The sequence below is a fragment of the Esox lucius genome, chromosome 3 (assembly GCF_011004845.1).
Source record: "Esox lucius isolate fEsoLuc1 chromosome 3, fEsoLuc1.pri, whole genome shotgun sequence".
In the NCBI taxonomy this organism is placed as follows: Eukaryota; Metazoa; Chordata; class Actinopteri; order Esociformes; family Esocidae; genus Esox; species Esox lucius.
The window spans coordinates 14218300-14244575 of record NC_047571.1 but is presented as its reverse complement, the minus strand read 5'-3'; the positions used below and the strand labels follow the sequence as shown (position 1 = coordinate 14244575).

Genomic DNA, 26276 nt, shown 5'->3' with positions numbered 1-26276 from the left:
CAATTAAGGTCTAGACATCCCACAGATTATCAAAGGACACAGGAAACATTTGAGCTCAATTTGGGATGTCAACATACATTTTGTTTGTTGTTATTGGGTATGTGTATATTGATGGCAAACATTTTATTTTATCAATTATTACACAAAAAGATGCGTAGTCTGAATACTGTCTGATGGCACTGTATATTTTTTAAGAAAATACATTACATGAAAGTATATCTGCAAACATTTGTATTAGTATACTATGGAACGTTTTTCTTATTTGTGTGATAACATAACTCATTACCTGTATGGTTTACACTGAGCAAATTTTAGCACATCTTTACCAATGGTGCCAATATAACCCCTTAGGTAACTGTTTACAGGAATATATTGTGAGCATTTATCTGGCTGAAAAGGCTCCTCTATAATTGAGATTGATATATTGCAGTCCCACTTAGCTTCACTAGCGAGTTTTCTTTTCAGCGATTGTCAGCATTAGGAGATAAAGATCGAAGCAACTTAAGAGCATCATCCGATTACAGAGTTAACACGGCCCGTTTAATCCATGACACACGCTGACTAAGACATAGCCAGTTTAAACACTTCCACATCAGTAGTCATTCAACTTTAAGCCAAATCATAAGTGTTTCCAGCAAGACCTCAAAGCAAATGCCATTGTTAAAGATGAGGCACTTACCTTTATGCCAACACAGAAGGGATGGTAGCACTGCCCACACTGAGCACAGGCCAGAAGACGGCCCTCAGCACCCAGCCCAAAACTCCCACACACCACGCACATGTCCTGAGGTCACGAAAATAAGGTGTTCACTGGGGAAACTGGACATACAGTTTGACAATAGCACAGTTCTACAGACTGATGAAATGACAGTTTGAGGTACAAGAAATGTTATATATAAACATAGATACCTGTTTCAGTGTGAAACTGTCGTTACTGGAGAATATGACTACAGTGTTATGCATAGCATTCTCCTCTTCTTCCTTCACCTGGTACACTGACTCCATGGTGGTGACCTGGGTGTGAATTAGGCATGATGTACAAATACACTTAAATAGATAGGATCCTGCAATATTCCTTAAATGAAAGTGAAGAGTTCCTCTGTCTTTCAACCAACACTATGGGAATGAATCCGTTTTAAGGTACAACTTCTAACATGAAATGATTTTGATGCTGTCAGCATTACAACATACCGCTTAGATAGTGTAATTGATTAGCCTTGAACACTTAGGCTGTGTCAACCCGATATTGAGTAGCATGCCCACTGGGACCAGTCTGTTGTGTTGGAATAATCTATCCACAACAAGATGACCGTTTCCACACCCAGACATCCAAGAAGTAATTGGGTAATGCAATGGCCCTCCAGATCATTGTTAATAGATCAGGTTTGTGACATAGCCTACCCCAGGGTTGATTGTGGGGCTGACTCCATTCTTCCCCCTTGCTCGGCCCCGACCCCCTCTGCCCGACAGCCCCGCCCCTCTTGGTCTCCTCCTCCCAGGAAAGCCTGACCCTCGACCCTGGAGATGAAGAGAAACATACCTCAGGACGTCAACATACACAGACACACAAACAGCACACAGAAAAAACACCTTTTCACACAAAAACTCGCAGGTGTTGTGTTCAGACACCCAGAAAGACGGAGAGAGACCCAGAAAGATGGACAGAGGCCCAGAAAGACGGACCGACACGCAACAGACTTGATAGACTAAGCTATAAATTCAACTTAAAGTTTGCCATAGAGGACCTCTCCCACCACCAATTGTAAAGTTACAGAGCTATGGGGCCACTACTAATGAAACTAAAAACAGGAATAGCAGCTTGGTCTACTTCCACAGAGGTAATGTCATCTCCTCTCCAGTGTTGTTTGAATTGATGGTAGCTAGAAGAACGTGGTAATAATTTCATGGATATGAAATTATTCGATTTGAACAAAACAAAATCTTTAAAACAGTCCATAAGTTAAATCTTAATGAAGTTGTTCAGTGCATAGGTTGTGCAGAAAAAAACTTTACATCTCATCAGACGCCATGATGTTTCTTGTTAATAAGCCCATCTATCCAGGACCATTCTAAGACAGCCTTTCTGACACAGCGAGTGTCCAGGCTCTACGTTTAGGCTGTTGACAGAGGGCCTATAATGTTATTCTACCAATTTGAGCTCCATTATGCTGCCAGCACATTTCCGGTGCAGATGGCTGCTGGGGCCTAATCACGACTGTCAAATTGGGGTCTACTTTCTGCAAATCTCCTCTAAAAGCTCTCCTCCCCTAATCCGACATTCATCTCAAGTCCCTCCTTGCCTCCAACCCGTCTGATTCTCTGACTGACACAACACTGAACACGGGTTACTGTTCTAAGCGAATGGGATAATGTTCTAAGCGAATGGGATAATGCTCTAAGCGAATGGGATAATGTTCTAAGCGAATGGGATAATGTTCTAACTGAATGGGTTAATGTTCTAAGCGAATGGGTTTGAGTCTAAAGAAAAAAAACGTAACGTTCTATGTGAAATGGGTTAATGTTGTAAGCATTAGTATTAATGATATCATTGAAATGGTTAACGTCTTCAGCAAATGGGCTTAAGTTCTAACCGAATAGGCTGATTTTCCAAATGAGAACTATGCTGCAGCAGTATGTGGGGTAACGGTTCTATTGACAGTTCTAATCCTCTTCTGTCCATCAAACCATACCACGTATAGCGTACAACCTGCCACAGAGAATTCACACCCACACTGGTAACAAAGTATACCAGTACATTGACACAATCCATCATCACCGTGCCTGTATCCACCCTCCACAGAGCCCACAGAGCCTACAGACACTAAACAGTGGCCACTGCTCTGCTCATGGTCCCGTCTAGGGCGGCCTGTTCTCCAGGGTGAGAGCCTTTGTTATTTACCACTCTGATGCTCCAGCCGGAGGTCAGCTGCCTGCTCTTTTGGACGTCCCACCCCTCTGGCTGATCTGGGGACCAGGAGGGGGAGCTGACACTGCTATGGGGGCTCCCATGCCATGCGCCCTAAGGTTCAGGTAGGGGGTCAGGTTGGGTGGGTGAGAGTGAGAAGAAAGGAAGAGGGCGACAAAATGCAGCAACTTAAAAACAAAGCCGACGAAGGAGAAAACATAACAGACAGATGTTAGAGATGCAGTGAGTTTAAAAGGCTAGTGGCTGATGAGGGTCGTTGGGATGATTCAACCCAGCCCAGGGATGAGATATGGAGTTAATAATGATGCTGTTATACATTCTGACTTCAGACATGAAGACAGGGTGATATGATATGCATGTCAGTTTCCACATTGAAGCCAACCCGAGAGGTCTTTCATGCATACACAAGCTGAGGCATGTTTCGAGCTAGACTTCCGGACAGCGTTTGCATGGGAGAAGCAGAATTGTGTTAGCTCACAGCACAGCAGAGTTCACCGAGGCAACAAGCGCCACACAGCAACAGCAGGAGCAACAGGCCTCAGCATCCTCTCGCCATGGCAACTGCACGTCACTGCCTCACTCACATCACTGGCGTATTGACAAAATGACAGCTGGTCGCATCAGACGGAGCCTTGATGCATGGCTTCTAGTTCAGCATGTCAGCAGCATGACGTATTACAAGACAGTCCAATGACACGCAGTCTTTCACAGTGTTGAAATTCCAGCATTAGATTTCCCAGAGGCTTGATCTAACAAATTAGTCTAAGTCTACAAACTGCGTTTTTAAAATCAGGATAAAGGTCTATCTAGAGACAGAGGAAAACACTAGACTCCCATCTCTGAACCATTCATAATACATCATAGCCATGGGTGTAATTAATATCCCAGTTCTAAACACAGACCTGGTCCCAACCCTCATACTGTGTCTCTGAGCAGTGGCATAATTAAAGTGGAGGGTGGTTAACAAAGCACTAATTAAGGCATCCTAGAGAATGAAAATCAGAAACCAACACGCTTCTAGCCAACAGAGAAAGACTGCCATCAACAGAAAGCAGAAAGTCTACCGTGACCATGGAAATAACACACGGGTCGAAGACCGGCAATGACCAGCGTGGCATTAAACTACAGGCTTCGTTTCTATAGGCTATACAGAGATCAATACCAAGAGGGCGCTTTCACTAGGTAATGCTGTGTGGTCATAAGGAGCTCTGGGGCAGGCAGTGTGTGTGTGTGTGTGTGTGTGTGTGTGTGTGTGTGTAATTTGGTGTATGTTTTGCAGAGCGGATCAGAATAAGCAGGCAAAAAAACCCAGATTTTTTTTAAAATGCAGATTATGTAGAGGTTAGTTGCAGAGTGTTAATGGTCTTGATAATGGTGTTTGCATATGGCATGAGGAATACAACAACCATCTGTGTTGATGAAACAAATACATGTCAAACAACACAACGGTGTGACTGGCACAACTGGCAAACCCATTGCGGTTCATATTCCAAACAACTGGCATGTAGCCAATTCACACCTCTTTGGCAGAGTACTCAGGATTCACCAAACCACACAATAAGAGAGAATCCCTGATGTCCCACAATCCAGAGATTTCCATGTGTTTTAAAAAAACAAATCCGCTTTGAAAACATAATACAAAAGACCTAAACAATGCTGTAAATAAAGAACAAAAAAAAACATTGAACCAAGTATATCAAATATTTCTAAAATATATGTTGTAGCCCTGAGATAGAAGATAATTACTGATAATCTTAATGCTATGAGAAGCAAATTAGGGAGGCAGAGCATCCACCAGCCACCCTGAACCACCAACGTCTTACCTGTTTCACCCTGGGTCTGCCTGGGGAAAACTTCCTCTTGGAGATAGCTGGCTTGCCCATGCCAATTTTCGGGGTGAGTGGTATGAGAGTGGTGGAGGGGAGGCTGCTGCTGTATTCCCCAAGGGTAGGATGGGAGTTGTGGGGCTGGAGAGGCTCCCTGGGCGAAGGTCCCTTGGTCCTAGGGGGAGAGTGTGTAGGAGAGGCAGCCATCTCAGCAAGTCGTTCCATAGATGTCTTGTAGGGCTTTTCTTCACTTGGGGGGCTGACGTGGGAGAGGCAAGGCTTGCTCTCAGCCTCGGGAGTGGTGTCCATTGCTTCCAAGGCACAGGCCCCAACCAAAACACCACCAGCCAGAATCCCAGGCATGTGTAAATCCTCTTGCTCTCTTAAAGCGTCCTCTGCTGCTGTGGGCAAATTAGAGGTAACTTGCGCCTGTTTAACTCCTGAAGGCTCAGAGGCTGAGACCTCAACGGGTTCTTCCTTGATGGAAACTGATGTACTACTTGGCTCTTTGGTGGTGGGTGGGGTTATGGCCTGGATATCCTCTGTGCTGGGACTGTGTTTGATCATAGACTTTTCAGAGGAGGGTTCTGTGTTTGTTAGTATGGTCAGTCCTGGTGTTACATCCAGTGGCTGATCCAACTCCATCGACTTAAGGGCAGGTTGAGATTTCTCAAGCTCGGTCACCTTTGGAGACTCAGGACTCTCCGTTGAAGGAACCTGGGTCTCTCCAGCTGTTTTTCAGAGATGAAAAGGTCACATCAAGGTTAGCAGGAATGTAATAACATAATAATTGAGGGGTGCCATAATACATCAGGGTTTCCCTCTTACTGTAATCAGAGAGGCATTCCGCCACTTACAAATTATGATGCACCACCACAGAAAAACAATATTTTTAAGTAAAAACTTTTTTTTTTTAACCAAGCGGCACACAGATAATGATCTTGCGCAATTTACCATAGCACCCCGCACCTGATGTTCAGAGTATCGAGTCAAGTCGAAGAAACGTAACTGGCTATTTCTGTGCATACGCACATATATATGGAACTGACAGTAAGTGGCTGACACATTGATATAATGCATGTAGCTATCATCTGAGAGACATCCAAAGGTAAGAAGCTAGTGAGCTGTCACCAATTGATAGCTACAATAGATCAGCATCAGGCTAGAAACATTACAGATTCGGGAACAACAATATAACTCCCCGTTTTCATATTTTGCCTTCAAAATAAAAGTCTGCAGTGAATAGCACACACGCACGTAAATCCTGAGCCGGAAATTTACTTTTTCTGGTTTTACTATACTCATTGGGACATTTGGTCCCAATGAGTATAGTTAGACCTAAAAACACACACACACACAAGTTGCCCATACTATGTAGTTGAGTGCATGTAACACCTAGCTATCTTAAAATGTACAGCGTAACTGTAAGTCACTTCGTATAAGTGAGAACACAATCCCTAAACTAGAAAATAATAATCTTAATACAGCAATGAATTAGCAAGGTGGTGGAGCGGGACCAACCTGGCTGTAAGTGGCTCAGGGCCTTTTTAACAGACACCTCGCCAGTCACCCGCTCTTCCTCCTCAGCAGCAACGGCAGGTCCCACCAAGACACCTGTGTGAGAAGGTAACAGTGCTTAGAAACCAGCTCCATCAATGTCCATATAGCCTCTTTCATAACTACACATTATCTAGGGAAAGATTGGGGGGAAAAAAAATCTCAGAATATGGAAATGGTTAAACATTAATGAATTCTAAATGAAAAGAGGGTGACCGAGGGAGAAAAAGAGAGAAATAGAGAGGGGGCTAAGACAAGCAGAAATATTAGATGCCTACTGGGCTTATTGGCAGTGAAATTGGTCCATTATAACAGTGCTTCATTTCACACCCCTCCATTGGTTAGAACAGCCAAAGATGCGTAGTTTTGATTTGTATGATCTCAGCTAGCAGACTTCGATTACAGTGCCTGTCCAAATCACACACTAAACTGAGTAATCTGTTACTTCTCAAATCTGCCACAAATGCCTCACTTCCTCATGGCCCAGACAGTCATCCACCCAGGACAACACCAGCCAGGGGGGTTTTATAAATTAAATCAATGGCGGTGGTTAATAGGTCAGAGCTACAGGCTCTAAAACACTGTTTCAAACCCTCAGCTGCTGCTCAGGCAAACTGTTGATAAGCACCTATGGTGCTCACCCAAAGAAATCAATGGTGGGTGAAGACTACAGAACCATTGACTGTCTGTTGCTACAATTATATTGGAAATCATCAACGCATTCCTTTAACATGTATACATTGGGATGTCTACATATCACATCACCCCCCCCCCCACCCCCACCTATTTCCCCACATTTTTGGCATTACAAAGTGAGAGTGATGTTAATATAAATCTAAAACATGTTAAACATTTGACAGTTTGAACATTCAGTCTTCTAAATCACATCCCTGAAAGCTTTGCACACCTGGATGGAAGTTTCATTTTATTCCTTCCAAAAAATCATGAGGCTATGTCAAGGTGTTTGGGATCATTAATAAACAGCTATTCTTTACAGTCTTTACTGGGCTATGAAAACATCCATTACATTCTTGGTAAACAACCACAATGTAAATCTGGTCTTGTGTTGTTGGTAATTGTCCTGCTAAAAGGTGAATTCCACTCCCCTGTGAGCTTATCTTAATCCTGTTCCTTCGCCTAAAACACCTCTCCAGTCTTCGCTAATGTCAAGCATAACCCCGCCCTGACGTAGCCACTACTATCCCAGAACATAGGAAGGTTGTTTGTATTGGATCTGGGTAATCCACCCACAAAAATCATGTGCAAGTTCTATTCATGGGTGAAATATTAATTTAACTTCAAGGTCTTTCTGCAAAATCTAAAAGAACATGCAGTAATGCTACAGAGATATACTCATGAGTGTTATGGAAACAATACAATATCACATTTCATAGATCACCTAAACAAATACTTATCTATAATTATTGCAGTATTATTTCACATAAAATATGACAGTCATTTTTTTATTTTTTTATTTCCCCTTTTGGCTCACTCATGTTCATATTTCTTCTCACCTGCCAAACCGCAGCTAATGTGATAGAGCTTTTAATGGAACACAAAGGCCAAAATAATTTCAACAAAGCATAACAATTCAATTTAAATCAGACAGCGGGCTCAATCATCCAATGAGACCACTGGTTGAATTATCTAGGTGCAAAAATCACAAACATATTTGTGGTGCATAATTATGCCTGCAACATTGTCACAAGCGCTCAATGATGTAGGATGACTGGAAGAAGAAGAAAAAACACCATAGTGGAATTCTCCTTAAAAGAAATACAATGTCTGATTCTTTTGTTCCATCGACCAGTTTGGTCCTGCTGAAAGGCAATTTCCCCAGAAGGACCTTACAAGCGTATATAGAGGGGACAAAGGAAAGGAAAAACTTAAATTAGAGTGAACATAATTTGACTATTTTGCCCAAACAGAGGGGTGAATGTATTAAACAAACCTATAGTATTTAATATTATACCTAACAGAATATTGAGGGATTAGAGTTACCAATATGAAATCAATATTGTTGATTTCTGTAATCATAAAACCTGACTGCTGATTCTTATTAAACCTTTAAAGTTGATCAGACTACTGTTATAGTCAACGTTGATAGTAGACTCTTAAACCTTATAGCTGATTACTGTCATGTGACCCATGACCGCTGATTACCTCCAAAGCTTAGGTTATTACTGCTCTCTTGAACGCTTAGTGCCGATTGTTATTGAAAAGTTATTCTCTACAATCACAACACCCACCTTTATTTTACATTGATAACCCAGTGCGTCTGGTTAAATTACTGTTGAGTCTGACACAGTCTTTCCTTTAGGGAAGAAATTATTACCATGCCCTCCTATAGACCTCCTCTACTCTGTCCATCTCCCCCCCCCCCCTCCATCTCTTTTCTACCCCACTTGCTATTCCATTATCTCCATCTCTTCGTTCCTCTCCTCTCGGTCCTCTTCTATCCTCTGTTCCATTCTGGTCTACTCTCTCCTCTCCCATGTACCCTGCTGGCTCTCCACTATCTATACCATACTATCCCTCACTATCAAGACTCTTGTCTATTCCCTGCCTACTAAAGTAATGCATACCCTTCTTATAAAAAACACATTACTTCTACAAGACATAAATTATTTTCTCCTAATTAATAAGGTTGATCAGATTCAAGTAAATAATAATTTAATTCAACTATAAACTAAAGTTGCCTGACACTTGTCCCTGCTCCCCCATTCTCTTTTGTTGCAGCAGCTTAAACTATTTATTCTGGAGAAAAATCATATTGAAAACCGACACATTTACATTGCATTTAATGTTGAATGAACAACTAGATAGCACAGCAAAATAGTACTGTTATTGTTAGCTAGCCAAACTTGCTTTACCTAAGGTCTGTGTTTCTCAATATGTCAATATAACTGGGGATACATTAGTGGCAGCAATATTGATAGCTACATCTAAACGAGGTGAGAATAATTTGTGTTTTAACCTAACTGAGCAGTAAGCTAATTAACACAGCCATGCAAACAAATGACTGGTACGTGTTACGTGTTTTCCTCTGGGGACTGGCCTGATCTCTCAATCTTTACACAGGGTGTAAAAGTTGGAGATCTCTCTCTCACCTCATTTAGATAGAGAGATCATTTTACGTGACAGGGCGCCACGGTAAAAAGAACGCAGCGGAATCAATGGTCTGACAGTAGTACGACTCTCTGGTGGCCAGATAAATATGCCAATATGCTGAGAGAATGGAAGATCTGAACAGGTTACCACACAGCTCATTTTGATAACTGTCAAACTGCCACAGCCCTCCCCAAAATTGTTTTTTGCTAGCCTATGTTACATACACATTACATATATAATCCAGCATCAAACACAGAAGGGCCTAAGCCTGAAAAGGCATTTGGGATTCCTGACTGGGATATTCTAAACGAGTTTCCTTGAAATAATTCCCTCTCCTGTAGACAGGAACAAGTATGTCACAAAAGCGATCAGTATGAAAATTGAAGAAATGGCTGATTCACTGTGGAGTTGATGGTGTGTAGAGTTTATGCCGACTTCAAAGCTAAAGCAGCAGTCTAGTATGACCTGGTGCTATATCCTCAAGGGAGGCTCCCCTCCCCCTTCACTAGTCCAATCAATACAGAAATGAATGGCTGGTAGACCAAGGCCCTTAGAGGTTCTTGACATCACACAGGTCTAATTACCAGCATTATTCCCTTCCTTCAATCAACCAGCAACTCACATTGTAGCAGCAGCACCACAAAACACAGCTGCTTAAGATAGCAGCCACATATAGGATTGAAGTGCCTTCGCACGTCTTATCGCGTGTTTTTACATCCACAATAGCTTGAGAGGTTATCAGCAGGTTGTTGAGAGGCATCAATTATTGACAAAGTCTATCATAAAATACGTGGGGGGGGGGGGAACTCACATCTCCACTGTAACTTCCTGCCTGCTGCAGGTGAGTCTTTTGAGTCACTGCTCGATGAGCCACCGTTGTTTCAACATAATTGTATAATTCAGCCAAGTGCTCCTACAGTAAATCTCAATAACAAAGCACAATTTTTTGTTAAATAGCTGAAATATATAAGAGTCTAATTTCTTAAGACTTGTTTTGAGATTTTAACTGAAATTGCGGTTTGGTAAATTAAATTAATGGTGAAAGGAACTTTTGGTATCTCAAAATGTAAGTCTGAGGTTAACCCAGGCTTAGCAGATCCTATACCAGGTGTCTCCAACAGGCGATTGCAACATACTGATAGTTTGTAGCCCTTACGAGTAGCTCACTAAACAACTCTGAAGAAACGCCATATTCACGGTTCCATCACAAATGATCATAACCAAAACGAACAAATATGAGGCACTGCAAGCTTCCAGCTACACTATCATTCAAAAGGAATTGCCACCATCTGTATGGACTGGGGGTGCTTCGGCGGTGGTGGTGAAGTGGGATACTTGTACAGGGTTAAAGGGATCTTGAAGAAGGAAGGCTATCACTCCATTTTGCAATGCCATGCCATACCCCGTGGATGGTGCTTGATTGGAGCCAATTTCCACCAAAAACCAGACAGTGACCCAAAGCACAGCTCCAAACTATGCAAGAACTATTTAGGGAAGAAGCAAGCAGCAAATATTCCGTCTATAATGGAGTGGCCAACACAGTCTCACCGGATCTCAATCCCATTGAGCTGTTGTGGGAGCAGCTTGACTGTATGGTACGTAAGAAGTGTCCATCAAGACAAATCAACTTGTGGGAGGTGCTTCAGGAAGCATGGGAGGAAATCTCTTCAGTGTACCTCAACATATTGACAACAGCATGCCAAAGGTCAGTAAAGTTGTATGGTGCAGGATTATATGCAGCAAATGCAGGATTCATTGAAGAAGCTAAGTTTGAAGGACAGTTATTATTTCAATTATTTCTAACCTGGTCAATGATTATATTTCCTATTCATTTTGCTATATTTCCTTTTCAAACTAATTGCATGCATGTTTTCATGCAAAACAAGGACATTTTTAAGTGACTTCAAAATGTTGAATGGTGGTGTACTACATAACCATGATAACATTGACATGACACCAGTTTAAAATGTATTACCGTAAAAGGCTGTTACGATACATAGCTTCTGTGTTGGAGAGTTCCTATTTCGTCACAAATTTAAGAGTCTACTAACATAAAGCATGTGCATTGCATTGTAGGGAGCCCAGATCAACAAGTTCTATCAGAGTAAAGAGTTCAAAACCACAATCTTTACCAAATTCTTTGTAAAGTGCAACCATGTGAGCTAGAAACACAGCAAATGAGAGCAATACGACAAAGGCTACACAATGACTGATGATTTTAATATTTTTTTCTGTGACTTGATCTCACTGCATTAGATCAGATTTCATCACAGAAATGTGTCTTCTCACAAAACCCACTGTAACGACAAAAGTTGAGGCTACAAACTAAAAGTAGTTCAGTAAAAACTTATATTAGCAACACAGAGGTGTTGTAATTATTTCTCTAGAATTACATTTACTACAGTTAGAGAACAAGTTTGAAAGCAGACATTTCCTGTAGTTTTTTTAATGAAGGAAAATAAATTAATGGATATAGGAACTTTTTAAAACAGATCAAGAGAAGTCCTCACTTTTTATGGTACATAACTTACAAATGAAAGATAAGTGACCATTATTGGCTCTACAGCACCACTTTCAAAAGCAGTGGCCAAAATTCTAGACTGCTTCTTTAAAGCATCAAACAACATGATTATATTAACACAGCATTTCACTAAACCCTGGTCAGTGGAACATATCCACAATGCTATCCACTATTAAACAGTTTGTAGAGTGCTTTACAAATATCTTCGACAAATATAACCCTAGCAACTAAACATTGAGTTGAGTTATCAGAGATTACTCATTATTTGTAGGACACATTAACAGGAACTACAAATACTACCATAGACCTAAATCATATAGATTTCAATGTGGTTAACATACTGTAATAAAATGTGTGTGTTACTTAGTGTGTTCAATAATAAATAGAAGTTGGACCTACTACACAGACTTTCCTAACCATTGTTCATCAATATCATGTAGTTGCATACTCTTTGGTAATACTACTGGTAATCCAAGTTGGGGAGAGCCCTATTATGAACACTAAAATGTATAAATTGATTAAGTAGAAAATACTTGGTTAAATGCATGCTTTATAATACACATTTATATTACATTTATTAAGGCTGCAATTACTACCTTATTTTCATAAATTATCCAAAAATCTTATCAATTTATCTTAAGGCGTTTTGACAAACAGATGTACCCAGACTATGTCCGGGACTACAAAAAGACACCATTACTATAGACTGAAATAGTAGAGTCAAATACCCATAAAACCTTGAGGCGCAATTGGAAAATAATCTCTTTCGATTATTACACCATTCATTAATTTTTTTTGTGAAGGCTTACACAACCTCACTATTTATATATCTGTAAGATTCAATAGGACAAGATCACTTTAAATCAATCTTAGCCTAGGTTTATGCAAAAAATGAAATGCTAATTAGCCGCTAATGTGGCTCCTCACAGAACTACACTGTTTGACGTCATCAAGCGCAGCTTGTGCTAGCCTAAAATCCTCCAAATTTCTCTACAAGCAAAATTTGATCAGCAAGTAACGTAGCAAGAATAGCATAACCTATGTAAAGGCATAAGACATAATAGGATTATTACGCCTCCAGGAAAGATGGTGACATTTGTTGGTGAGTGATGTTTTTGGCTAAAACTGCATTACATTGCAAAAACCTAGATCACTACTAATATTATTTTATTTTCCATACAAATGTATTATCTAGGTTGTGGTCGCATCATTTAATGATCCATTACGCACATGGATTCACATATGGATCGCAATTTAGCTGGTCAACTTTAGCGTCAGTGTGTCGGTTAAAATCGATATAGAGAAGCTTACACGAGAACTTACTCTCTAGAAAACAGGTAGAGATTAAAAATTCCCAGTGGCTATTAATTGTATTTCATACACCAATTCTTGCACCATGGTAATGATCAAGTTCAGTTTGGTTTGTTCTAATGTAACTTAAATAAGCTAGTGTAGGTATCGCTTTAACTATGGTGTAACATTAATGTTTATTTACATTCATGTTTAAACATTAACAAAATGGAGCAAAAGAAACATCCAAGCATCAATATGGGGTGTTTAACAGCCACATATGCTCTGAATCAGGGCTGCATCACTCCCCTCCATTGACCACAGACCCATCCTGATCGGTCTTCCAGCATCTAGTCATGTCTAGTCTAGACAGTCGAGGTAGACATTTTCAGGTTAGGTCCCACAGTACACTGCAGCGCTTTAAACTGCAACAACACTCTACCTCAGGCCAAAGCCCACCTTGGGCTGTATAGCAGGGTCATTTAGTTCAGGATCACTCAGTACTAAAGACACAGCCAGCATAGCATGCGAGCAAGATGCTTGTTGCCCATGGAAACTATGGGAAAGTGAAGCGTTGTTGCTAAACATATAATAAGTCAAAATCCAGGAAACATTACACAAGTGAGTGGAATGGGAGATTACCTACAGCCTAATTCTAAACTCATTCGAGAACAGACCAGTTCAATTTTGGTACTGGAGGCAAGGCTGGAAATAAAAAAGTTTAATTGATAATACTAGTGCTTCTAACAAACAAGTATTTGGACAGTGACATTTTTCGATGCTATTGTCATACTTCCTGCCTGGCCGGCTCTGTTCAGGGTTACCCAGAGGCAGGGCCTTGTGTCTGTGGACCCCCTTCTCAGCCCCTAGTTCTACGCTGCTATGTTATTGTGCCAGAGGACTTGGATCAGTCGGTCTTGAGCTTAGCTACTGTCTCAGTAACCAGTATTTACAGCGCAATAAGCTACGATTAGGTTTTGCCTGGGGGTTATGCATTCCACTGGGAGGACCTTCCTCTCACCCAAACATGGAGGACACCTAGTTACTACGCCAAGCTCAGGATGGGGAAACAGTGTCTCCAGAACCACCCACCGTCTCAGTCCTTAGTAACTACACCGCAATAGTTGTATTGATTTAATGTAAATCCCAACTGTTATGTTGCATTAGTGTGTGTGACGGGGGACAATGGTCAGTCTGAAAAGCATGCCCAGGAATTGTTGTGAATCCTGGGAATGGCTCCCTTTAACTGGTGTCCTGGTTCAACTAAGGAGAAGGGCCCTGGGACCACGCCTCAGATCTACCGGGCTCACATAACAGTCCCTGTCCAAACTCCTCCTGGTTCTACTGCAGATCAGGTTGCTGCCTGATGATTACTGCTGACCCTGCCCACACCCCACCTGATTGTCAATGTCCTAGTCTCATCATCTGATCATGCAAAAACATTGATGTGGCCTGAAAGGACATGTGCTCTCAGTCTGGTTCTTCTAGGTTTCTTGCTAGGTTTTTCACTCCCTACTAGAGATTTTTCCTAGTCACTGTGCATTAACTCTTGATGCTTGCTCATTTGGGTTACAGGCTGTGTATCTGTAAAAGCACTTTGTCACAACTGCTGATGTAAAAAGGGCTTTATAAAATACATCTGAATGACAGATTAATGACATTAACCAATGCATGTATGTATATACCACCCCAATTTTAGGGTGCCAAAAGTATTTGAAGAGGGTGAACATTATGTGTAACAAAATAGTCATATTTCGTACTTGGCTATTTATATATACTTTATACAGTGGGGAGAACAAGCATTTGATACACTGCCAATTTTGCAGGTTTTCCCACTTACAAAGCATGTAGAAGTCCAGAAAATCACATTGTATGATTTTTAAGTAATTAATTTGCATTTTGCTATATTTCCTAGACACACTCATTTCATGTATGTTTTCATGGAAAACAATGACATTTCTAAGTGACCCCAAACATTTGAATGGTAGTGTACACAAACATTTAAATGTAGCATATTCACTCAGATTCAGATTCCAACATTTTAGTGCAAACACAATTATATGCACACATGCACTCTAGCACTTATGTCATGCAATAAAATGCAAATTAATTATAAAAAAATCATACAATGTGATTTTCTGGATTTTTGTTTTAGATTCCATCTCCCACAGTTTAAGTGTACCTATGATAAAAGTGTATCAAATACTTGTTCTCCCCACTGGAAATACTTTAATACTTTAGCAAACATGACACCGCATATGCATTTGTTTGTGATGTAAAGTTTATTTTTATAAACATTTTAGTTTCTAAAATTACTGCTGAATGATACAATTATTTTAATGGCAACTCTTTGCTATGGTTTTATGAATCACTATATCCAAATTGCAACACAGAATATATAACAAAACAAACAACTGCAATATTATCATATGTCCCAAGTATCATGATAAAATCCAGTCAATAGGTATCAGTCAATTGCCAAACCTTTGAGGCAAATAATGTAGGTTATGTAACTATATTTCATGACAGGAGTTGCAAAGTATAGAAAATTCAAATGTGTCATACGTTGTTTGTAGCTACTTTGGTTATTTTACATTACCGAGTTGCGCAGCTAGCTCGCTAGCTACATTAAACTTTTAGTGCAACCAACTGTTAGTGTGGTTAGCTAATTGATATTCCATTTTGCAGATTACAGAGCTACAGTACAGCCATGTAAATTAATACTGACGTTACAAATTTTACTTGAATTATTGAAATAAAAGGCATGGCAAGCAGCAGGTTTCATATTTAAATATTTGGGTTGTGTTAGTTAGCTAGCTGGATTATATTGTACAATAGATGGCAAATTACAGTACACTCAATGTGGCCATGAGGCTTGGTTTTAATGCAGTGACCTATCCAAAAGTTAGCCTATTTGCTGGCTAGACAGCATTAGGCAACAGATTTTCTCATTGCAGTTGTTTAATAAAGTCACTGTTCTCTGCTTGATGTTTTGGACTGTTACATTTGCATAACCAGGCAGTGATGAGTTTGGTTTGTGTATACATACTAGCTATTAAAGATTTTAAACTTTCAAGTGATGTTTTCTAAATAACCTGTAATCAATATTATTATTATTTTAATATATATTTTTTGTTTTTTGCCAGCTGGCTAGTAGTTATGCTGAGTCTAGCAAGTGAAATATTTGAATATTTTATGTTGCAATTGCAGCTGGCTATTGTGCCAAGGTTACAAGGTTAGCTTGTGAATACATTTTTTGTTGTACTTGCCTGACAAAAATATTTATACAATGCTATTAGTTTCGTAGCTACTCAGACAAAGTACAGTATGTTGGTGCCAGTCATGGCCATATAACACATGCTTTTATAAAAAAAGTGGCTTTTACCTTATCTGTTGTAATTATGCTGACTCATGGCCTGTTTGACTTTCAAAGACTCTCAGTTCCCTCTTATGGAAAGCATTGCAAGGCGCACAGACATGTCAATCATGTGTATTCTCCATGTGATTACAGTGATTAGAAGGTAGAAGGTTTTCCTATGTTCAGAAGTCACCACGGCAAAAGATTGCATAAGGATTCCTATCACAATATATCGGTACTGTTAAAGTGTTCTTGGGAGCATTGTAGCAAAGATTTTCAATGTTTGAAGTGTCTGTTGCCTCATTCAAATTGCCAGTTAAGAGGGTCTGGATGTAGATTGCTCTTTTCATGGATGACTCACAAACCTTTTCTACTGAAGCTAAAGGCTACACTAAAGTACTTATTTTTTTCTCCTACAGCATTATTGCATAGATATTTGTAACTTGTCGAGATGACTGTGACCCTCCAGGACTAGCATTGCATAGCCCAGTTCTAGAGTGTTTTACATTGTAGTGCCTTATTTAATAGCACCCAGTAGGCAGGTATTCTATTAATCAGTCAGAAACAAGAAAACAAAACAAAACAACTCCATCTACCGAAGAGAATACAAAGTGCTTTCTCACTCAATGAATAACAAAGACAATGCTTTCATGGCTTTGATCTTGTGATAATGGGAGCCCATCTGGTTATTGATGCCTGTAGAAAGCAGCCCAAATTATGATCAATGGCTGTCAGTTTGATGTAAGGCATGTAACAAGGAGAGGCAGCGGCTCATGTCAGACTGTGCAACAATTCCACCTGCACTGATCTGTCTTGTATTTACAAAGGGTAATGGGATAGCACGAAAGCAGTGCAGCCACCACCAGCTGCCAAAAGATTTTAATATATTTTTCAATTTCTGCTAGAAAACTGAATTAATCTAAGCTAAAAACAAATCTGTCAATAATGTTAAAGGTTTTTTTGGTCAGGAAGTCAAAGCATTTTTAATATAGCAAAATTTCTGAAGATTGACATCTAGTTTAAATTAGTAAAACAGTCATTAACATAGTATCAACAATCCAGATACCTTGTGCCACACAATTCCACTAAGATGTAGGTAGCCACAGTAGTTGATAGCTAACAATTACAGTTTCTGTTTCATTAAATCAGCTGGTGTATCGGTACTGCTGTACTTCTCTAGCTAACAATGTTAGCAAGTTGCTATTCAAATCCTGCTATGTTACAGGATTTTGCTAAAGATAATTGGAACTGATCAGAATTGGAATCTGTAGTCAGATGAGAGAAAATAGAGCCTTTTGGACACAAACACCACAGGTAGGTTTGACATAAAGAGGGATGGTCATGCTGCAAAAATAAAAATATATCCCCACTGAAGTATGGTGTTTGACATGGCATGTTGTTTGGCTTCCAAAGGCCACTGGAATCTTGCTAGGTACATTGGGAAAATGTCAAATACCGGATTTTAGAGCAAAATGTAACTGCTTCTGCCAGGAGGCTGAAACTGGGTCATCGTTGGAACTTGCAGAAGGACAATGTTCTAAAGCAACCAAAACATTTCTCATTGACCATAAAGCTCAAGCATTTGCAAGGGCCATCCGAGTCCCCTGACTTAAACGGGTCCCTAGAGTCCATAAGCAAGACCAAGGACACAAAGAGCTGTAGAGATGGAATGGAAGAATGATCTAAGATCGCTTTCAAATTAAAGGTTCAATATTTTTTTTTTCATATGTTGAGAGCTAGACCAACCAGAAACAACAAATACATTTTTGAAAGGTTGGTTATAAAAGGTATAGTTTGACCTATATTCATATTTGGGTGATCTTCCGCTTATCCTGATGTTTTTGAAGGCAAATGACGGTAATTTTTCATAAGCAATTATTAACCACTGTCCCAACAAGGAATTAGAATTCTCATCATGAATTGAAACTCAGTGTCCCGAGCCACAACAGAAACATTACCAGCAGATAAGATGTTATGAATTGGCAAATTATTTAATAGGCTAGCCTACAAATTGCATTTTCTGGTCGTACGCAACTTCCCTTTGGAGTATTCTCCGCCATCTCAGCCTCCGCCATCTTTCAAAATGTATTTTTTTGCTGTGTCTTGTGCATAGTGACATTCGTTGCCAACAATTTTAATTTTCGTCATTATCGATATTTATCGATTAGTTGTTGCAGCCAAATTGCACGTACAAGTAACTACATGAATGCCTACACTCCATTGCTATATTTAAACAAGAAACCAAGCAAGCCTAGTTCACCCGGCCTGCAATAGAAAGTGTTGCCATCTTGAGATTCGAACCTGGGTCACCCACATATAAGGCAGTGTCGTTAACCACTACACCACAGAACTGGACATTCGCTGGGTGTCAGTATAGCCTCTGGTCAATATTCTGAATAAAGCCTACTTTGCCACTGGCCATTTTAATAGTTGATTGGCCATTCGTGAATGACACTGATAAAGTTATACTGACTAACGTTTCTTACTAAGTTTACCTCCACCACAAATAGCGTCTATGTATGCCGTTTGCCACTGGCCGTTTTAACAGCGTATTACCCAATAATAAGCTTTACCGGTATCTACTAACTTCAAGTGAAAAGACAAGAGAATCGTGGAATTTACCAGAAATAATTAATATATGTTGTTGCTCTCAATAGATTGGAACTTAGGTCTTCCACATGAGAGGCACTGTCTTTATCCACTATGCCACAGCATTACACGTTCCAGCAGTCGCTAGACTCCATTGAGGATTGTGTTACACTGACTAACGTTTCTTAAGCTTACCTCCACCATAGCAACTATAAACTGTATTGCCTTTGCCACGGGCCATTTGAACAGCTTATTAGTCAGTAATAGGCTTACTAGTACCTACTATCTTCCTAGGAATAATCATAAGAATTTAGCTATTTCTAGCGAGACTGAAGAATAACCTTTCCATAAACCAGAAACAGTCGCAATAAAACCATATACAGTTTAAGTCAAGGCTTACTATAATGTAACTAATGTATGTTGAAGACAGCAAATGTGTTTGTCTATCCTGACCCAAAACGCATGCACGAATGCGTACTTCGATTATCCACTAGAAACAGTCGCAATATAACCGTGAACTGTTTTATTTCTGGCCTACGATAATGTAGATACTGAAGGTTTTAGACAGCATCGTTTTTGTCTATACCGAATAATTCATAACGCGTATTTCGCTTCACCTGCGAGGAGATACGAACCCAGGACCTATAGTTCACAGGTCCGCTTCTCTAACCACTACGCTATTTAACAATGTGTACTCTGTCAGTCAGTAAGAGACATTCGCTCTTCTTGGCCGGCTCCGCTTACGTGGTACGGCAAAAGGAAAAATGTGATGCCAACAAAATCATTAGTACTCTGTTGCAACTACACAGCGAGTGTAAAGACCATGCTCCAGACAGCTCCCGCTCAAGTCAAGCACTGACTAAGGATGGTTCTGAGATTTGTTGGCAAACCTAACTGGCTTGCCAACATATTTTATGGCTTGGAATTAACAGGAACCACACAATATATTATCTCTAGGTGGAGATGTGATGAATATTGTGACTCTTACAGTTCGGTTTCGTGCAGATAAATCAAATTCGCAATGTTAATATAATATTGCAATCTTAATCAAATTATAAATGTTATTGCTGGACCGGCCAAGAAGAGCAAATGTCTCTTACGGAGTGACTGCCTGACTCACTACCCATTGTTAAATGCCATAGTAGTTGAAGACACAGACTCCCACGTAGGTGACCACTGTTCAATCCTTGCGACAGACAAAACAAATTAGGCATCAGGACTTGTTCAGGATAGACTAGAACTTTGCTGGCTACAAGCTTCAGTAGCTACACTACAGTAAGCCTAAAATAAAACTATTTAGGGTTATATTGCGATGGACGAACTGCACCAACATGGGACAAATAGCTTCAAATTTACATTGCGTAGGTCAGATAACAATGTTTTGCTATTCAACTTTCATTGTCTTCTAAAGAAAGGAACCAGCCACAGGGTGACTGGAGTCACTGTTTTCATTATAGGTACTGTACAACCAGAATAATACGTTGCTGGCTAAAAGCTTTAGTAGTTACATTATAGTAAGCCTAAATAAAAACTTTATGGTTGTATTGCGATGGACGAACTGCACCAGCAACAAACGCATTCCTCTGAATTGCGATTTACATAGCGTAGTTCACATAGCATAGTGGAACCACCCATGGAGTGGTTGGAGTAATTTTTTTCTAGCCATCTACAGTAATCTCTTTCTAATTGAACGCTTTGAATGTAGTGTAGCAACCCTGTTATACCTGTTGATGGTCTGGTTGTTAGCTAATGTAGGGAACTAGTTTCGAGAACCATGGAGTTTTGACTAATTGGTTTAACAATGCAGAAGTATAGTGACATCACATTTCTGCATTTAGTGGTATAGAGGTTAAAGATATAGTTCATCACATAGGAGACCCCGGTACAAATCCAGCAAGGGTTAAACGCAGGCCGGCCGACTAGGCAGTTCTTTTAAGCATATCATTAGTGTGCATTGTGCATGTGAAGGCATCTAGAAATGTGGAGCCCAAATCCTGTCCCGATTATCCGGGATTGGTCAATAATGCTGCATTTCCACTGGTGCTTTACCCCAGTACCAGGGCGACAATACCAGACATTAATGCTAATGTTGGCTCTAGACTTTCCTGTTGCGACTATACGTTTGATACCAAGGACTTAAAAGGGCTAAAAAAAACAATAACGCCATGCTCAGTTTGAACTACATTTCTACCTCAAACTCCTGCGACAGGCTCTTTCTCCAACTAAACTCGTGACACATGCAACTGTAAGCCAGTGTATTCATTATTTACTTGAATAAATAGTGTGTCAAAACTAACTACCTTTAATAGAAGGATTTGGGGTAATTTTGTATTGTTATGGGCTCGGCAGACAAAGTATCAGTCTCAGCACTCCGTTTTTCTATTGAGACAATGGCATCGTACCAGCTTCGGTTACAAGAAGCCTAAGACTAAGCGAGCACACATTGCTATTCGAATAGCACAATATGCGGCATTCACACAGCATGTAACAAGTCAACGGCCTTAAGTCCTAATGTCCAGGGCACTGGTCTTTGTCAGTGGAAACATGTCCGGACTTTAGAGTAAAACACCAGTGTTTGGCACCAGAGGAAACAAGGCATATACAACAACGGATTCTGAGGTAACCAGCCAATGCCATACGACAAACAAATCTCACAGCTGCCGAACTGCTTTTACGGTGGTTTAAAGGAGAAGAAAAAACAACGCTAACTGTTGCAACAAGAACATAGTTAGCCTTGCATAGCGACAAATAACCCAAACCGACAAAAGAAACTTACCAATCTGCTGGTCTGACACAGCTTGGTGTGGCTGCGTATCCTCATGGGTGCTGTCACAGACACTGGTGGAAGCTTGGACAGGCTCTGCCTGGAGCTCCGGTTCAATATCTGTGTGCATTGGAATGGGTGGTAATTCCGGTTCTGGGTCTTTGTGCATTGGGGAAGGAGACCTCAGCTGCTTTGGGACAGGTTCTGGATCTGTGTGCATTAGAACCACCGAATTAGAGTCAGTGTGCATCTGAGAAGCAGACTGTGGGCTTGGCTCTAGGCCTCCCGTGTCCATCTCCTCCTCTTCATCCTCCTCATCCTCTGCCTGCAGTATGGCCTGTTGTGGTTGTGACCCAGTAGGTCTGCAGCTTGAACACACATAGTCCTGGCTGAGCTGGGTGTCTGCTTTGCCTGATGACTGGCGCTCACACTCCAGGTGGAGCCATCTGAAAGCACAAAGAGAGGGTAACAATTAGGACTCCATCACACATTAATGGAAAGAGACAAACACTAAAAGAAATGAACAAATAAGCATCCTGTGTGTGTGTGTGTACATACAGGAATATAACAGACAAAAGACGTGATGAGGGTTTACCTACTAATTGAATTTACAATTGAAACAAAATGTTTATAATAATATTCATTTACTATAAATTCTGCGTTAGGCTTTACCTATAGGCATGTTTAAATACGTACATTTAAAAAAGAAATTAAGATGCATACATGTCTACCTGCTTACAGTATCTCACAAAAGTGAGTACACCCCATCACACTCGTCTTTGTACTCCTCATCTGGTTGCCGCCACACACGCTTGACACAAACTGAACCAAATAAGTTTATCTTGGACTCATCAGACCACAGGACATGGTTCCAGTAATCCATGTCCTTAGTCTGCTTGTCTACAGCAAACTGTTTGCTGGCTCTCTTGTGCATCACCTTTAGAAGAGGCTTCCTTTTGGGACGACAGCCATGCAGACCAATTTGATGCAGTGTGCGGCGTATGGTCTGAGCACTGACAGGCTGACCCCCCACCCCTTCAACCTCTGCAGCAATGCTGGAAGCACTCATACGTCTATTTCCCAAAAACAACCTCTGGATATGACGCTGAGCACGTGCACTCAACTTCTTTGGTCGACCGTGGCGAGGCCTGTTCTGAGTGGAACCTTTCCTGTCAAACCACTGTATGGTCTTGGCTACCGTGCTGCAGCTCAGTTTCAGGGTCTTGGCAATCTTCTTATAACCTAGGCCATCTTTATGTAGAGCAACAATATTTTTTTTCAGATCCTCAGATTTATTTGCCATGAGGTGCCATGTTGAACTTCCAATGACCAGTATTAGGGAGTGTGAGAGCGTTAACACCAAATTTACCACACCTGCTCCCCATTCACACCTGAGACCTTGTAACACAAACGAGTCACATGACACCTTTTGTTGCTAGCGGTTTAGACATTAATGGCTGTGTTATTTTGAGGGCACAGCAAATTTACACTGTTATACTAGCTGTACACTCAATACTTTACATTGTAGCAAAGTGTCATTTCTTCAGATATACTCAAATATTTACAATAATGTGAGGGGTGTACACACTTTTGTGATATATTGTACATGTTTAACAATTGAGATGCAATCAGTCATTAATAATGTTGCACCTCTTTGGGAACAAGGCATGAAGAAAGATGATGGGAAATGAAGTGTGTAGTTACAATGATGTGTTTGCTTAGAGTCATTTCAGCCATGCTGATATGCAAATAAAATGATTATTAAGTCAATAGTAGCAAAACATACCATTGCCATTTGTGCATAAAAAATATTAGCATCCATTATTTCAAGTATTTTTGAGATTTGAAAATCAACTGATTACCATTAGTCCCACCAAAATATCTTGATTTCACTGCCTTTGTCTTTTATCATGCAATATTTTGTCCTATAAACAGTCAATATCTGACAGTTGTCTTTAAATGTGAAAGAGTTTTCTAACTCCATTAAACAGTTTCAACGATCAGATTTGTTTTTGACAGTTCATACATTTTGACAACGGTTGCAGGCATGTGTGCATGGGTCTGTGTGAGGAGGGGCAGTATACCTTTTACAGCTGCGGCAGGAAAGCAGGTCTTTGTGGTGCTCTGGGTCAAGAATGCAGGCACACAACAGACAGCTATGGGTGGGGTCCTGATGTTGGACACAGCCCTCGCACAAGAGACTAGTGTGGTGCCCCTGACCGATCGTCCTGGTCCCGCACTGGACACAAACTCTGCAGTTCTGGAGTGGGAAGAACAAAACTAGAAGATGAGCAAAAGCTATCATTTTTAATTTCTTTCTGTTCAAAAACATGAAAACTCATTCACCAACTATGTTTCTGGGCCCGATATTGGACGGGTAGTTTTCATGGTGTATAACTTTAGCAGCTAACTGCTAAATTGCATTGCAGACACCCACAATGAAAAATGATAAAACCAAGTGACAAAAGTCCAAAAGTAATGAACAGAGCATCACAGTTTAGCCAGGGAAAGTCTAAGACTCAGGGTCAGACTGGGTAGGGTCTCAGAACAATGAGTGGACCCGAGACAGTCAACAGCTTTATCAGATTTCTTTAGCAAGTAGCGAGCCAGTCAGCGAACCCCCAACCACGTGTAAACACAGAGCCCCGGGTGGAGGTCAGAAATCTTACTGGATATCAGTGGTAGTCCAAAGCAGAATAGTAGCATCCCATTTGCCCTTTTTTGCACCTTGTCTCACACACACACACACACACACACACGATTTCTTCTTGCTGTGGACTTCACTAATCAACCTCAACCTACCACATTCAAATTTAAACATAAAACCGCCCAGACAGCAAGCTAGCTGGCTCGCTCAATGAGCCACCTCTCATCTTGCTTGGCAGTTTTATATTGCCATGGTGGTTTTAAACTGTTAAAATTATACTATATAAACTGTTAATTCAAAACAAAAACAAGACGCAGCCTGAAGGCTGTGGGTGGGAGCAGAGCGAGAGCAGCTGAGTAATACTGAGAGGGAGAAGCTGAGTGAGGGTAAAGATGCCCCACCACTTGGCAGGCATCACACTGGCAGCTGCTGACGAAGTCTGCGGTCAGAAGCCAACCTACCACCATCACCACTGCCGCAGCAGGTGATAGGCTGCAACCCCACCGCTACAGCAGCTGAAATGAACACCATCTGCCCCACCAGAGGAAGAGGGCAGAGGCCACAGGCAGGAGATGACGACACATGCATCAATTCCCCTTCCACGCAAACCAGCGCACCCACATGGCTGCATGACCTGAAAAGCTACAGGGTATGAGGCTAAACGGCAGCCTTTAGAAGAGCAGCCTGTGTGAGTCATTTGTTAACCACAGGAAGCGCAGACACAATCATCTAAAAAGGTCATAATCTCATCATGGGGAGATGCCAGGCGGCGGCGCCCCTCAATATGAAGTGAGTTTTAAACCCCCATTCCGAATAACTGAGATCGAAAATAAACCATGTACGGGTCATATACACAGCAGTAGCATATCAGATGCAGTAACACCGCTCAGACAATACACCCATGACACAATCCACTTGATCTGTCCCACCTTACACCTCCATCCATTGGTAGGGATGTCGTCGATGGCCGGCTGCAGGCAGAAGGTGTGGTAGCCTTTGTCACACACGTCACACACCAGCATCTTATCGTCTTCACCTGGGTTCCTGCACACAGCGACAGGGACAAGGATTTAGGAAAGTTGTGTCCTTTCGAACAACAGATTGACACCCTCAAAAAGGTATTCCATTTCTGAAGTTATAAAGCCCCCGTTATTTTAAAACTATCTGTGATTCATAAGAAAACCCACGGCTAACAGTTCATTGTCAGCACTGCACTATAAAAATGTCTAAATCAGGTATATTTATTTATCCAGGTTAAAAATCAATCCATCCTTAAAATAAGGTACATTTTACTTAACAAGCTAAAACTGTATTAGATAATGCTGCTTGGTTTTAGAAAATATGCCTTGAATATCAAGACATTTGTCTTGCTCCATTGGCAGATTCTTTCACTTGATGGGACGGTGACTCACTTGCAGGTCTGGCAGACTTTACACTCGGGGCACTGCCAGCCGGCCCTCCGCAGAGGGGTCACTGCCATGTCCAGACAGGCCCCATGGTAGTGCTGCCCACAGCTGGTACAGAAGAGCTGGTCATGGAGCTCCCCAGGGCTGTCACACAACGCACAGATGGAGTCATCTGGAACTGGAGAAGGGAACATCGACAGTCAGACAGGAGGAGGGAGGCACCTACTCCCGTTGGACTAAAGAATGACCTATCCAGTGACTAGGCCCGAAAAACACATTGT

The 26276-nt window shown here is 41.0% G+C and overlaps 1 protein-coding gene across 7 annotated transcripts in view; it reads right to left on the bottom strand.

Moving 5' to 3' along the window:
• kmt2cb (lysine (K)-specific methyltransferase 2Cb) overlaps positions 1-26276 on the bottom strand; it is an 80356-nt gene that overhangs the window by 32954 nt on the left and 21126 nt on the right. For 6 of the 7 annotated variants that reach the window (XM_010884952.5, XM_010884962.5, XM_020044535.3 and 3 more), the window contains exons 8-17: positions 26002-26173; positions 25519-25633; positions 24027-24202; positions 21955-22388; positions 6274-6366; positions 4750-5483; positions 2900-3019; positions 1402-1518; positions 910-1014; positions 680-784 (exon numbers count right to left, since the gene is read on the bottom strand). In XM_010884952.5, the coding sequence (XP_010883254.2) occupies positions 680-784; positions 910-1014; positions 1402-1518; positions 2900-3019; positions 4750-5483; positions 6274-6366; positions 21955-22388; positions 24027-24202; positions 25519-25633; positions 26002-26173 (2171 nt within the window). The remainder of the gene's footprint in view (positions 1-679; positions 785-909; positions 1015-1401; positions 1519-2899; positions 3020-4749; positions 5484-6273; positions 6367-21954; positions 22389-24026; positions 24203-25518; positions 25634-26001; positions 26174-26276) is intronic. The other variant, XM_010884986.5, reaches the window with a different exon arrangement.